Raw genomic sequence first — 16,049 nt, 5'->3', positions numbered from 1 at the left:
TTAATAAAATGACCCAATTCCTCTGTTCAACTATGACATAAAAGAAGGGCTTTTGTTATACAAGTAGATTCCTTTACATGTGAGACCATTAAGTGATAGAAGCCACAGTCAATCCTATGGCTCAAACAGGGATTAAAACAATAGACTAAAGATCAGGATGCTTCTGCAAAAAAGAAGTGGGGTGAAAAATCCTTTAACCACAACTGGTCCTAAATGGGTCAGAGCATGGTAGGATAGGACACCACCCTGGCAGAGCTGCCCTGCAACGAGCCAGGCTAGTCAGAGAGAAGGGGGACAGTAGGATGAGCCAAGTTTAGAAACACTGGCGAGGAAGCAAACACTCACTAAACAGTGTGTTGGCAAGTCTGGAAAAACGTGTTAGGAATGACCTACATCCAGACTGTGAGAGGAAGCACAAGATGCTCAAAGGATAAATCACCTGTTTGCAGGGAATTAAAAGCTATAACATTTCATTAACAACGCCTGCTTTGTTCACACTCTGCAGCACTGTTATCTCAAACATGTGGGTTTGGTGGTGTTATGCAACCATCAGTGGACATCCTTGAATAAAACGTTTTTATTTCCAATTTGCATAACGGAAGAAGAGACTGACTGAACTATTTCCTACATCGAATTTGAAAGCTCATCTCATGTGCCCTGTTGGCAAAGGTTTCGTGAACCAGTTTTTGAGAAAGGCCCGAAAAAAATAAAAAAATAAAAAAATAAATAAAAAAAACAGTAAAAGGAGAGACGGTGAGAAGGAGGAAAGCAAAAATATGGGACACCAAAAGGGAAGCAAGTATTCGACTTGCACAGAGCTACTCTGGTTTTTCTTTGGGTGCACAACAATTCTGTGCATTTACTTGACGCTTTTGCCCATTTGATAAACAAAATGTATGTATAGGCTTGAGTTAATTATGAGCCACTATATGCAAAATCCCCAAGTGTGTATTAAAAAATAAATAACATCGCACCACTCGTGTGTGTGAAGGTTCTCAGTCATCCAGGTCATCACAGTCTACGGTCCTTAGATCGCACCGCTCAGCACGTGAGAGGGGGTACTCATTTCATAAGTAGGTTTCTGTTTAAATGTCATGTGTGTCACACTGCTGGCTCTAACCCGTATATAACTAACACCAAAGAGATAGATAAACAGCACTTTCGGGCATACACGAAGGGCCTCATTAAGGAGCATTAGGTACCAGCTTCACACAACAAACACCAGGTTCCGGTGTACCTTTGTGTTGTGTGTACCAGTGAAGTAAGTGTGCGATACATGCTTTCACTCTCCAACCTCAACCTTCGACTCTAACAGTGTTCGTCCCACAGAGAGAGACGAGCAAAAAAACAAAAACTGAAATTCAGAGAATCGGCCGTCACGCTGCTGTAGCCCTAGGTGACTGTATTTGTAGGTCAAGTTCAGTTTAGTAAGTAGTTAACACCATCCGGGCCCCTCATTTTCCTCTTCAGTCTCTTCCCCCCTTTCTTCTTGTGGCATCCTTTAAGACCCGCAAGTTTAGTTTACCCTGCTACCTCTCGTCCTTTGTATGATCTGTTTACAAAACTTTCTGTAATGCATTTATGCCACATTTTGACAATTGTAAAATGTCTTGTTCATATTCTGATCATCTTTAAAACAATCCAATTTCATTCTGAAGCTCACCGTGAAAACATTAATTATCTAAAGTACACTGTATCTTTTTGGTGCTCTAACTAATAAGGAGAGTTAAGTCACTAAGAAGCACGTTTCCCCCGTCGTTGCTGCCTGTAATTCCAGTAGGTATTGTACCAACATGGAACATCCTGTTTTTTCTCCACAGAAACTCTGCTGGGATTGGAGAACAGGACCAAAGCACTTTGTCTTTGTGGATTAGCCACAGACACATGTGTTTCCATGGAGCAGGTCAGGCTAACGAAGGGCTTTCATTCGTTTAATACCCTCTCTCCCTCTGTAGCATGAGTATTAATCTGGGAGCTGAGGGACTTCAGGAATAGTTATTGTCCTTTAAGCTCAACTATAACAGCACGGACTTAGTGGATAATAACTACTCCAGGGTCAGCCAAATTTTTATTTCTCCTGTGGCTGTTGAAGTCATTCTTCATCTGTGGATGTGTTCTAGAAACAACCCTCCCCACAGGCATAAAACAGCAGCAAGGGGTGTATTGCGTTGCGTTTTTGACATTCCACTGTGACTCCCTGAGGATAAACTGGAGGCTCTGAGACTGGACTGGCGCGATAACAGCAGCAACAACTATATTTCCTGTTATTGAGATGTGGACAGAGAAACAAGGGATTGCTGTGGTCAAGGGAAATTAAAAAAAAAAAAAAAATGCTGATATATTTCCTTACTTCAGTAATAGAAAAACAGACCAACTTTGTGGAGAGATAAGAAGGTTATCAAGGTCAATACTAATGCACATCAATGTTTGTGTACTTTTAGACAGCTCAAACAAACCCAGTAGGCAATTGCTGATACAAAGCCACCAACTGAGCTGTGCTTTCCAACGGACAAGAGGTTTTTTGATTGAGTTACCTAAAAAAGAAGTTAATTATGTTTTATTAGGATGCATACTGAACATTTCTCACCGGTGACTCACAATTTCTTAAAAATCAGGGAGGAGAATAAAGCTGAAGCTTTTGTTACTTGCCATGTGTAGTTCTGACAAGTTTATTTGGATAATCTTTGGCAATTACACTGCAATGTGCTTCACAGCGCCAACAAAACAAATCAAAACAGGTATAACACCACTCTACGATGCACAATATTCCCTTAACAGTTACTTTCAAATGACTGATTTAAAGTCAGATTTGAACAACAACAAGCAGAGTTGGGCATGACTGCACATTTAAGGTCAACTGCATTGCATTCCAGCTCCAAAGGAGCTGCAGGAGCTGATACGTGCAATAACAGAGACACTGCAACACAAGTCACCAACACTGGGAATACTGAGAATCCATGTTCAGAAGAAGGCGCAGTAAATGCTGCAGAACAAACACAGCTAAAGGGCATCTGTGACTCGAGCCTGATTTATGCAACAGCACAATGAAGCCACAGCAGTGTTAGATAGATCTTGGAAACTCTCTGATAGCACCTGTCAGTGAGCCGAGTGGCTTCTCAGGGTTAAGAGAAGAGAGGCGGTATTTCATCTTGACAAAAAGAATGCAGCGTGTGGCTTTCAGAGGAGAACATGGAGCCTTAGTTTTTAGCTCAGTAAAAGGGTTTTCAAAGCACTAACAGTACCCAAACAACAGACTCAAGTGGACAGAAAGCACCAAATTCCTCAAAGCTAAGTGTCAAATCCCCTACCAGACCAGAAGAATAAGCCATTACTGGCAAATTTTTCAGAAGCCTCTGGCAAAAGGAACCATAAGAACGAATAGCACGGTCAATACAGGGAAATGAACAGATGTTAGTTATTTGGACATACCCTGCATAATTCCATGTAAAGCATGGGTGTAAAACTCATTGTAATCTGCGTGCCACAGAAATCCCAATTTGATTTTGAGTGGGCCACACACTACATCCATTGCATAATACCCAATAAAAAGCCCTCTAAACTGATTCTCTTTCTGTAAATATGTTTAGGTACACACAGATAACCCTAACATTTCTTTATCTTTACAAACCTGATGAGCAGTCTGACATATCTCAAGTTAAATATGTCCCAGTTTTTCCACGCTGCAAAAAATACAACTGTATGCAAGCAAATAAAAATCTGTTAGACTGGCTCCCACACTTTGTTTGACACCACGGATGTAAACCAAAAATGAAAGCGGTCCTCACACAAAGAACCTGGTCTGTGTTGGTACAGTGCATCAGAAGTAGACATCGGTGTTCATGTTGGCTTCCCACAAGCCCAGGATGTTCTTATTGCTGCATAACTGTACTGCTGTGGTGACAGACCTACTACTATAGCGGAAGTGAGAGGAGAGGTTTCACTGGGTTGAGAAAGAAAAAAAAAAAAAGAGCCACCAAGGGTTGTGACGCACCATTAAGTCTGCTCTGCAGTGTCTGCAAAAACACTCACTGCAGAGAAAAGTCACAGGGAGGGGAAGAGACTCCAAATGCAAACTCAGCTTCAAACTGACTGCAATGTCCATTTTACCCCAGCAATAATTCAAATTAACAACACCGTATTGTGCATGAGTCATAATGTCACACAATACAAAATTAAAAGCTAAAGAGGTCCGCCGTCTGTTGCTGGCCTAGTTTAAAAACATCAAGGGGTTACTCCATTAGTTTTGTCCCATCTTCAAAAAGCACACGGGGTGGATTATCTGGGGCTTACAAATTACATACAAGTCAGTTTCACTATTATTACCGTTTCCCCTCTTTGGCTGCGTGTGTACAACCAGGTGTGGGTACGGGCCATCTATTTATAGCCATCTCTTTGCCTGCTGCTCAGTCCAGCCTGTGCTAAGGAGATTTAGTGTTCCTGCATCCTGGTTCTTGTCCGTGTCGAAAGCTGATTTCCATTTAAAGAAAACTGCACCTGCAGCACAACACAGTGCTGAAGGGAGGTGAAACTACAAACCAACTTCATGCAGGAATTTAAATAGATAATTAAGAAAAAAGTACATATTGCTGACGTTATCAGCACAGTAGAGCTGTTTGTCTAAAACTGGTGGTTGTATAATCAGAGCGAGTGCCTGCAAACGTGTACTGATACCACATTACTGACAAGCAGCAGCTGAGGTCAAAGCACTGCTGAGCAAAGCATCCATTGGGCTTGTTTTTACAGAGCAGTTTGCCTCATTCTTTTCTCCGTGTAAAAGCAAAACAGGTCTCACTTAAATGACAGACCATTGCTATGACAAGTGAATCTGATTCATGTTACAGACCCAGAGTTGTCATTACACCACAGCAGTAAAAGACATTACACCATAGGGGTTTAGTCAGTTCTGTTTTCCTGTGAACAAACTCTTACATCAACCATCTCCTGCCCCTGCAGCTCTCCAGCAAGGAGAGATTAGTGAATATGTGAGACAGGCTAAATGCCAAAAAAGGGTAACAGAACAAGTCCAAATTTGAGGGATGGAGAACACAAATGGCACTAGGAACACTTCTAAGACACCCATTTAGAAAAGCGCAAAAAGAAGAGAGGAACAAGTAAATCCATTCTGTGCACTTGACACAGGCACTCGTGGCTGACAGTGTACAAAAAACACACTAAAAGCAAAGCAGGGCAGTGAATTTTTTATGCTGCAAGCAGACTACCGGCACAAAGACTGGTGGGACTTTCAGTTTGCCATAAAAACACAGTCTTGTTGTACATTCAGCTACCAACAAGTGTGCACAGTGGTTCTACATCTTACTGAACAAATGAACAGATCTTAAACCACAAGATGACAAGCCATATGAGGCAGTCAGCTGTTTCGGGGGGCTGCATGGCCCATGAGTGTGAGTGTTCCTTGCATGGGTTTGACCTCCTAATTATCTACCAAATCTAAAGCTGAGTGGGAGGCATCATTTAGTGCCTTTTATCTGTCTCTTCACAGGATTACTTTGAAATGACCAAGTCTACGTCTGTAAAAACCTTGCGGAGAGGTCTACAAACCTTCTAAACAGGCTATTGAGGATGTTCTCTTCTAGCTACGCTACAGTTTATCGTTGCAGTTAATCATTGGCTTCTTAAAGACCGTAACACAAAACAGACTGCATGCATTTTCAATCTCTGAGCTACTCACATGCAAGGTGCATAATTCAGTGACTAACTCCAAACCTTTGAAGCAACCACCTGTGTACATTGCATAACTGCATCTATTGCATACAAAATACATGTGGACAGGTGGTAGAGCGAGTAAAGATAAAAACACTTACCGCCATCACCAGCTCAAAGGGATGCTTGTACACCCGCACAGGTGACTGGTATTTCTGCACCATGATTGGAATTATGCCAACGATCTGAACAGAAGAACATAAGATCAAAATCAATCAGCAGTGATTACAGACATTTGGGGAAGAAATCTAAGAAGCGGGGCTGTATCTGAGTCATTCTTTAGAATAACCACTTGCTAAGTGCTAAAATTACAGCATTATAGCTGCATCTGGTCCTTCAGCGAGAGGCTTGATGTGCAATTAGGATGAGCTGTGTTTTGGCTGACTGATGGCGTGATGCCGAGTGAAGCCAGGTGCTGCTGTGTGTGTGTGTTTCCTTATCTGAAGGGAACTCTCCTGACCAAGGACCTCGCTGATCAATGGATGCAGCATTTCTTACTACTTTATCACATAAGCAGTGCTGCTGCAATGGCTTATCACTGCAAACTACAGGAGTATAACTATGCTAACATCAGCTGCAGAAGCTTGGGTCAAAGCTGCACATGACAGCACTCTAACAGGGTTTTCCCTACCCATCAAAAATGTTTGTACACAACAGAGAAGCTTTGGGGTTCCAAAGGAAAATCACCAAGATGGATAAAAATATATTTTAGTCCAGTTCAGTTTTAATACAGGAAAAAAAAATCCTGTCCATTTAAATACAAAACAGCAAGGTAAGGTAAACAACTAGAGCAGTGGTGCATATGCAGCCCAGGGTATTTCCACTTCTTTGAACTGTAACTTACAGCTGTGACATGAGGAAAACCTGAGAATTCTCCCACTGTCTAAAAAAATTGCTTAAAAAATTTTTTTAAAAAAGGATTTAACAAGTACTAACTAATGATATCTGGCATTTGATTTTCTGAGGAGTAGGGTAAGAGGTCTTTCACATGGGCTTATAGTTGCAGTTTGTTTTTGTTTGTTTTTTTAAGTTTGAATCTGACCCAGGAGTTCTGTTGTGTTATTTGTCAGGCCCATTTGAGACCCACAAACTGGGTGTGACACTCCTGACTTAGAGCACTAACACAGAGAGAACAGCATGAGAGTCAATTTAAATAAAATAAAAAAAAAAAGTACAGATCAGTCCTTGGATTTCATGTGTTTTTGCTCAGCGTGTTGCTACATGTCTATAACTCCTGCTATGCTTTGATGGGTATATGTCTGCAAGGAGGGGTGTGAGCCAACGTCCCTGCACTACTTAATAAAGGGATCAGGGCGGACAGACTAATAATAACCAGTCTAGGTCACACAGGATACATACTGCTACAGTATCCCTTTGCTAAACACCACATGTCTTGACGATTGCTACTGCAGTACATAATTACCGTCATGCTTCAGGATCTGTTGGCAACTTCAAAGACACAAACAAGACAATGACTTCAGAACGTGCTAATTAGGAGACTTCAGTGACCGATATGCCCGTTAAGTTTAGTACCCAACCATCTTTACTGATCGCTTCCCACTGATTTTAAGCAGCCTCTTCTCACGGTTTACTCGTTTTTGTTTTTTGTTCTAGCTTGTTTTGGTCTTCTGCTTAAAGGAACTATTTGTAACGTCACAGTTTTAACTAATCCAAAACTGACTTTTTTGTCCTCAATTTTCAACACTGTTAAAAAATATTAAACAAATATTTTTTAAAGAAAAAAAAGATGGGGATTTTGGTACTGACTCATAGTGGTTAACAGCATTTGAAACGACGGCTTGCTAGCTGCCACACAAACAGCGCTCGCTGAGACTAGCCTAACTTTATAAGTCGATATTATATTATCTTGACACACATCAAATTAACGGATCTTACCTGTGATTTAGAAAGGTAAAGAAATGTTGTTAACAGGTTGATTCTTGTCAGTGGTCGTTTCTTCTGTGAGGGCTATCCGACGGAACTCATGCCATTTCCCTCTTCGGCTCTACACTTCTCCGGCTCCAGCGGCTAACAGCAGTTAGCTTTGTTATGCTAGCTGGCCATTAAGCCGGAATATTTATCAAACCCTTTGGCGAGTCCTTCTCAGAGCCTCACAGCGACGAGCATCCCAAGATCAACAAACTAAATATCCCTTATAGCTCGCTGTTAAATCACTCCTATAAGTAGATGGTGTTTGGACACAGGAGACGGTCTCCCTCCCTCGCTGTCATGCCTGTGGTACCGTCGCTCCTCCCCGTTTTCTAAGCTCAGTTTTTTTCCACCTCTTTCATAAAACCCGCAGCGTGCCCGACCTCTTCTGTTCAAGTGAAGGACACACAGCAGAGGACAGTCAGTATTATCATTGAAATTCTGAAAACATTAAATAAAAAATAATAATAATAAATGCTTCTCTGCTTTTACGTTTTACATTTTAGCTCTAAATATTGGGAGTTTTACGGTACAGCAGGTGAAACGAGCTGTGTTAATCTGACGGATGACGCTGCGCTGGTTGCATAAGCTGTAAATGCCCCTTATGGGCTGTGTGTGCACTGTAGTTCATGTTCTCTGCAATAAAATAATAATTCAGTTGACATGAGTTTTTATTATTATCCTGACTTGATTCTTAATTTAAAGTTTACGTAGATCGGGGTGATTAAAGAATTTTCAAAAGTGTTTGTGTGGGGGGTAGAGGGGCACAAGAAATGTGAATATTTGATCATTCACTGACATAGAAAACATATGCAGGTGACAGGTAAAGGGCCTGGTTTACTCTAACTGCCTATGTGGCTCTCACTCTGCCATAGAGGTCAATATATATATAAGTATGAATGATTATTAGGAGGATGTAAAGAAAGAGAGGACAAAAAGGAGGAACTTATGTGCCAAAAAGGGGGCTACCACCTTATCTGTCCAGATTACTGGTGTTTCTGTTATGAGTTAGATCATGTTAATTTGTGAGTGCAAACAGTGTCCATACGTATTTTAAGTGGCTTATATAGCTTAAATTTTAGAGTTTTTGAGTTTAATTACTTTTACTTAGTTGTCTACACTTTCTGGCCTCATCCTGAGAAGTTTACCCTACAAAGAAAAGTTGTTTGGTGGTGGTCTGGTGCTGGTCTCTTACAGCTGCTTTACGTGTGTAGTACTAACAGCATTGTGTAATACTAACACAAAGACGTAAGATCAGGCACTGTCTCAGCGACACTGCAAAATAATGTTGTGAATACATTACAGTTACTTTCCAAAAAGTCACTTTTCACCAGCCCAGCACCAAAGTCATTTCTATTCACCTGAGTTGGCTCAGGTGAATAGAAATGAATACATCTGAGGGACAGCTCAGGTTGAGCGGTTTGAAAAAAAAGTACGAGAGGTACATTTCAGTTCATTTGGACATATGTTAAATATGGAACTGCTAGGAAATAATAAAAGAGGAAGACAGAGAAGATTCATGGATGTTATGAAGGAGGACATGCAGAAAGTTGATGGGACAGAGGAGGATGCAAGGGATGGGGTGAGATTGAGGTCACCTCTAAAGGGAGCAGGTGGAAGAAGAAGAACTCAATTAGTTGTTTAACACATTAGTTAATGAAGATAAAATTAAGTCAAGTCAAATCAAGTGGCTATGTAGTCATTTCAGCCATGTACAGTGGTACAGTACACAGTGAAACAAGACAGCGTTCCTCCAAGACAATGGTGCTACATATAATAGACAGTCCACACAGAACTACATGAAGTGCAAGTGTTCAAACATTGAACGATAGAGACACACAACAGTGCAGCAGAAAAGTGCAACAATGGGTTGTGCAAAAAGTACTTGAAGTAATGGGATGTGTGTGTGTGTGTGTGTGTGTGTGTGTGTGTGTGTGTGTGTGTGTGTGTGTGTTCATGCAGATACGTTTTTGAGCCAGTGACATGAATGAAGGTATGTGTGTTTGTGTCAGTCCAGAACCTGAGTGTTCCTGTGTCTGACAGTTTGGGGGAAGGAACTGTTTCACAGTTTGGCATCGAGGGCCTGAATGCTCTGGTACCTTTTGCCAGAAGCCAGCAGGATGAAGAGTGTGTGTGAGGTTGTGTGCGGTCCTCCACAATGGTGGCTTTGTGGATGGAGCGGGTGTCAGTGATAGAGGGATGAGAGGTGAGAAGGGGTTAATGGGAGATGGGCTTTTCTCAGCTTTTGCAGGAAGTAGAGGCGCTATTGGGCTTTCGTAGCTATTGAGCTGGTTTTGGGGGACCAGGACAGGTTCTCTGCTTTGGTGTTCTGTGAACACCAAGGAATTTGGCGCTCTCAATGAGCTCCACAGAGGATCCAACGATGTTAAGTGGACAGTGATATCTCTGTGCTCTCCTGAAGTCAACAATCATCTCTTTTGTTCTGTCCACATTCAGAGACAGGTTGTTGACTCTACACCAGTCCATTAGCTGTTGCACCTCCTCTCTGTATGCTGACTCGTCTTTCTTGCTGATGAGACACAGCACAGTCATGTCATCAGCAGACTTGATGATGTGGTTCAAACTGTGCATTGCTGCACAGTCGTGAGTCAGCAGAGTGAACAGCAGTGGGCTGAGCACATAGCCCTGAAGGGCTCCAGTGCTCTGTGTTGTGGTGTTGGAGATGCTGTTACTGATCCAGACTGTCTGAGGTCTCTCCGTCCAGGATCCAGTTGCAGAGGGCGGCGTGCAGGACCAGCAGGCTCAGTTTTCCAATCAGGTGCTGAGAAATGATCGTGTTGAACGCTAAACTGAAATCTATGAACAGCATTTGTACATATGTGTCTTTATTGTCCAGGTGGGTGAGGCCAGATGTAGGTCGGTGGTAATGGCATCCTCTGTTGACCGGTTGGGGCGATAGTCAATGGAGTGGCAGCAGGGTCTTAATGAGCCTCATGACGAGCCTCTCGAAGCACTTCATCATGATGGGTGTGAGTGCAACGGGACAGTAGTCACCAAGGCAGGACACAGAGGACTTCTTTGGCACAGGAGTGATGATGGTGGCCTTGAGGCAGATTGGGAAGACAGCAGTACTCAGGGAGTATAACACTGTCACTAGTTTATGAGTAGTAGAAATGCAAATAATCATGTCTTTTTCTGCAAAATAGAGTATATAAAGAGTTACAGGACTCTCTCCCAGACCACAGCAGGAGCTTCACACACTGGCTCATACTCATAATACAAGTCAGAACGTTTCCACAATCCACCTGGAAACGAGAGAGTCCACAGTGAGTACCGTCCCATCCACCGGCCGACAAAAACACTTTAACCATTCCAACAGGAGAAGTTCAGCGACCACAGTAACTGTGAGCAGGAGCACTGACTATGTTCCTAGTTTAACAATCCCGCGCTGGCTGCCTCTCCGATCCTCTCTTGAGTAGTGTTTCCTTGACGATCGGCAACAGGTGGCTGATTACACCAGGTGTGGCTGGCTCAAAGGCTGAAGACTCTCCAGGCCTGGTATGGCAGCAAAACTCACACACCGCAACACACACACCCAAACACAGAGACAGGGAAACAAGGGACCAGGAGCAGATCACACCAACAACAACAATAAACAATCCACATAGTCAGATAGAAATTATAATATTCATTAAACCCAAGAACAATGCATGAGCCCTGACCCAGGCCCATCAGGTCCATCAACCGCTCAGGGAGTTTGTGTGTTTGCTCAGACACATGAAAAGTGAGAGGGAACATTGTCTGCAGGAAGAGGTGTATTAGACATTCTTATTATCAGAACTGCTGTCTGAACTCTGTCATACCATCATCTTCATCAGAGCTTTGGCACGCATCCCTGGAGTTTGGAAGATCCTGAGGTATTCCTCTCTGACATCCTTCAGTGGCAGTTACATAAAGTACATTATATCTTATTAGCATAAATATTATTCATAATGTTCATCTTGCTGTCTTCTTTTCCAAAACTCATTGCAAAACTTTAAGGTTGTTTAGACACTAATCAAACCATGTTTTAGTTAACAAATAAATGTGAAGTTTCGCGGTATTAAATTTTATTTACTTTAATAAAACCAGTGTCTGGCATGAAGTTCAGTTTGTGTTTGTCTCCATCTAGTGTTTAGTTATAATCCTTACAAAACTGTTTGACTAAACCATGTCGTCTTTTACTATTAAAAAAAGCTTTTAAAGCAATTCTCGACCCAAAAATTCTGTCTGTAGTCTCAAAACATATTTTAGCCTTATATGTTTGTATGTTCCCTATTTCCTCCAAGACAAGTGACCCAATCTAGATGAAACTTTAACTAAACAATGCCTAGGCCACTGTGAGTGCCAACATTTATAAGTTATAAGCAAATATTTTTATATAAATTCCTCAATCGTGTACTATTGACAGTTCAGCTGAGCACCAAAGACAATGTCATAGTATAGGATGGAATGTCAGATCACAATGGTGTCTCACAATGTATCATAATAGCATTGTAACTATGTATGTGTGTTTATGTTGCTATTAAAAAATGGGGTAGTTCAAGACTTTTGCACAATACTGCTATAACTGTTAGATTATTATTTACTTTTTTAATTAACAACAAACAGAATAATTGTGAAATTAACAGCATCCAGACTTGGTGAAGAATTCTCCTGGTAGGCTAAAATCAATGCTGAAGGGACAAATGTTTCTGAATACTTAGGGAGCTCTGGAGTTGGAGGAGGACTCAGATTATCCGTGCACAATGAATTCTCTAAGGAACAGTCACTTATTTGTGGGATTTCTGCATCTTCCTCCTCCTCCACATCTAGACAGCAGGTCTGCTTACAGTTAGAGTCTGAGCATGTCATGCTGTCAGATGCCTTGTCTGTGATTTTTCTGCTGACATTCAAGATGCATTTAAAACTCTCAGTCACATTATACACCATTTGTATAATGCTCATACCTGTCACTGAGTCATGGGTTTGTGGGGTAGGAGCTGGCCCTGTGATACGAGCCAGCGACGTGTTGACTCTTTTAGTAATTTCTGCTGAAACAGCTTTACTAATATATCCGAGTTGTGGGACTTACCTTGTGCCGTGGACAGGGCTTCACCAAAACAGTGATGAAGGGTGTTTCTGAAGCTGGCTTGAATATTATTTTCTGTTACTCTGCAGCAGCTGCAGCCATCCTGCAAACTTACCTTATCTCCACATGCATGATTGTGCCCCTTGGCAAGAACCTGAGGTTCTACAACCTCCAGGACCAAGGCGCTAATTTCTTCTATAATCGCATGGCACATGTTGGACAACAGAATGACAGCTTTTGATCCAGGGTCACCATCGGCTAAGGACGCCCACTGACTAAAAGATGAAAAAAAGATAAATAGTTGAGAAAACAAACATTTAACCAGAGTATATGTGTGTATTAGTGATCATTTTTGCTGCTTGTAAGCTTGATGGCTTTAAATGTGTGACTTACTCCTCTGAAACATCTTTCACATAGGGGGTGATGATTTTTCCAAGATTTTCCAGCGTCAGAAGAGGCAATTTCAAATGCCTGCAATCCAATTCCAACATCTAGAAAGAAAAGGCAGTCAGGTTTTTAGGAATCTTTGACACAATAACAAAATGTTCTGCAATGGGATTTTAAAATCGTCACTGTTAAATGCTTTGCACTGCAGTTCACTAATGAAATCCAACAACTGATAAGACAAAAATATATGTGTGATATGTCACACTAACAATATAGAATAGAATAGAATAGAATTCAACTTTATTGTCATTGCACATGCACAGGTACAGGGCAACGAAATGCAGTTTGCATCCATCCAGAAGTGCTTTAGTGATATAGGTATATTACAATATATATTAGCAATAGTATAGATATGTAAGTATATTACAGAAATGGGTCTATTATGGTATGTTATAATGTACACGGTATGAAGTATGTTGTGAATATTCTATAACTATAAGTATGTAAAGGCTGTAGTGAGTACAAGCTATGTACAGGCTATGAACAGGATATAAATATGAAAAACTATACAGAATATGAAATAAATAACTTTACAGAAATCTGAGATATACAGCTATACAGAAATGGGAACTATGCAAGTTGTAAACAGTTGTAGGATTAAAGATTATTGAATGTACAGAATGATTATTTACACAGAGCTATACAGTAGTGCAGTTAAGATAAGTGAGGGTGTAGATAGTTTCTACAGAGGCTATATAAAGTGCTAGTGGTTGTGAGTGGTGGTTCAGTCCATGTTATTATTGTGTGTTTGAGGGTACAGTTGTCCATTGTGGGTGTGTGTATGTTCAGTCCATGTGTTAACGTGGGTCAGATGTCAGGAGGCAGAGTTCAGGAGTCTGACAGCTGTGGGGAAGAAGCTGTTCCGGTACCTGGTGGTCTTAGTCCGGAGGCTCCTGTGGCGCCTCCCAGAGGGCAGGAGGGTGAAGAGTCCATGTGATGGGTGACTGGGGTCTTTGATGATTTTCCCAGCCCTTTTCAGACACCGCTTCCTGTAGATATCTTTTATGGCAGGAAGTGGTGCTCCGGCGATGCGCTGGGCAGTTTTCACGACCCTCTGCAACGCCTTCCGGTCCGAGGCAGAGCAGTTCCCGTACCAGACTGTTATACAGTTGGTCAGGATGCTCTCAATGGTGCAACGATAGAAGTTCACCAGGATGTCTGAGGACAGGTGGTTCTTCCTCAGAGTCCTCAAGAAGAAGAGGCGCTGGTGAGCCTTCTTGACCAGCTTGGAGCAGTTGGTCGTCCAGGTGAGATCCTCGGAGATGTGGACTCCCAGGAACTTGAAGCTGCTCACACGCTCCACAGCCGTCCCCTTAATGTGGATGGGTGGATGTGGGTCAGCATTCCTCCTGTAGTCCACGATGAGCTCCTTGGTCTTCTCGGTGTTAAGCAGCAGGTTGTTTGTGTCGCACCACTCAGCCAGACGATCCACCTCCTCCCTGTAGGCGGCCTCATCGTTGTCACTGATGAGACCAATCACCGTGGTGTCATCTGCAAACTTAATGATGGTGTTGGAACCATCAGCAGGTCTGCAGTCGTGGGTGAAGAGGGAGTAGAGGAAAGGGCTCATCACACAGCCTTGTGGTACACTGGTGTTCATTGTGATGGTAGATGAGCAGTGGTTATCCTGTATCCAGTATCCTGTATCCAGTGTATACTGATATACAGTATATTAACAATTTGACATTTTATATAGCAATGTACTGAAGCTTATTTGATCAGGAATAAAAGTCATTTATCCAAAAGTGCTAAATGCTCAACTTTGTTTTGTTTCCTTCGCTTTTTGTTTTTTTTTACCTTATCCGGTTGGAGCAACGAAATGATTTCCACAGATTTCCTTCTGTTCACTTCACTAAATTCTGTCATGTCTTTACCGTTTAGCACAATTGCAAACTGCACGTTTTTCAAATTATTTCCAAGTATTGATTAACCGCTGAAACTTCTTCACGACGAAAGTCTGCCTACAGTTTGAATTCTCGGGTTCTAGATAATAAAGCTGACATTAGATGAGTGCGCGCGAACACACTTCATCTATTGATGGCTGATGGCTTTGACCTTTTCTTGTTCATCTTCCATCAGTAATTTTGCACTCCAGTATCAACACTGTAACAGTCACACAGTGCCAATGTGAACATGTATTCTTTACCGCCTCCTCTCAACCACTAAACACAACCCCACAACATAGACTAATACAACTACACCTTGTATAAAGTTTTTTTTTCACGTAACTCAGGAAAATAATAAATAATGGGCTTGGATTGACAATATTATGAAGGAAATGTGCACTATTTGAAAGCAGCTCGGCCCCTCCACTTTAGACAGGTTGTGAGGCTTCAGCATGCAAGCAGGCGCACCGAGGGCATATGTGTGTGATAGAATTTAGAAAACACATCGGTGCAAATGATAAGTCTATATCATGATAACTTCAGTTTTTGTGTTTGTTGTCGGGCTGTCACATTAATGCGTAATGGAAAAACTGCCTAAAATGCGTTGACAGAGACATTTACAGTGGGGCAAAAAAGTATTTAGTCAGCCACCGATTGTGCAAGTTCCCCCACCTAAAATGATGACAGAGGTCAGTAATTTGCACCAGAGGTACACTTCAACTGTGAGAGACAGAATGTGAAAAAAAAATCCATGAATCCACATGGTAGGATTTGTAAAGAATTTATTCGTAAATCAGGGTGGAAAATAAGTATTTGGTCAATAACAAAAATACAACTCAATACTTCGTAACATAACCTTTGTTGGCAATAACAGAGGTCAAACGTTTACTATAGGTCTTTACCAGGTTTGCACACACAGTAGCTGGTATTTTGGCCCATTCCTCCATGCAGATCTTCTCGAGAGCAGTGATGCTTTGGGGCTGTCGCCGAGCAAC

General features: G+C 41.8%; 1 protein-coding gene across 5 annotated transcripts in view; it reads right to left on the bottom strand.

Annotated features, from left to right (window-relative positions):
* The window catches only part of LOC146573285 (SEC14-like protein 1), a 36,267-nt gene extending 28,290 nt beyond the window's left edge, over window positions 1–7,977 (bottom strand). For 2 of the 5 annotated variants that reach the window (XM_085277995.1, XM_085277999.1), the window contains exons 1-3: window positions 7,618–7,975; window positions 7,145–7,170; window positions 5,823–5,906 (exon numbers count right to left, since the gene is read on the bottom strand). In XM_085277995.1, the coding sequence (XP_085134121.1) occupies window positions 5,823–5,906; window positions 7,145–7,150 (90 nt within the window). In that variant the 5' untranslated portion in view covers window positions 7,151–7,170; window positions 7,618–7,975. Of the gene's footprint in view, window positions 1–5,822; window positions 5,907–7,144; window positions 7,171–7,617 lie in introns of all 5 variants that reach the window. The other 3 variants (XM_085277994.1, XM_085277997.1, XM_085277996.1) reach the window with 3 other exon arrangements.
* Window positions 7,978–16,049: the final 8,072 nt, after the last annotated feature.

Source organism: Mchenga conophoros, linkage group LG6 (genome assembly GCF_057382185.1).
Source record: "Mchenga conophoros isolate Kocher_MC1m ecotype Shallow Benthic linkage group LG6, M_conophoros_male_GT1.1, whole genome shotgun sequence".
NCBI classification, from domain to species: Eukaryota; Metazoa; Chordata; class Actinopteri; order Cichliformes; family Cichlidae; genus Mchenga; species Mchenga conophoros.
This window is presented reverse-complemented; position numbering and strand designations above follow the sequence as displayed.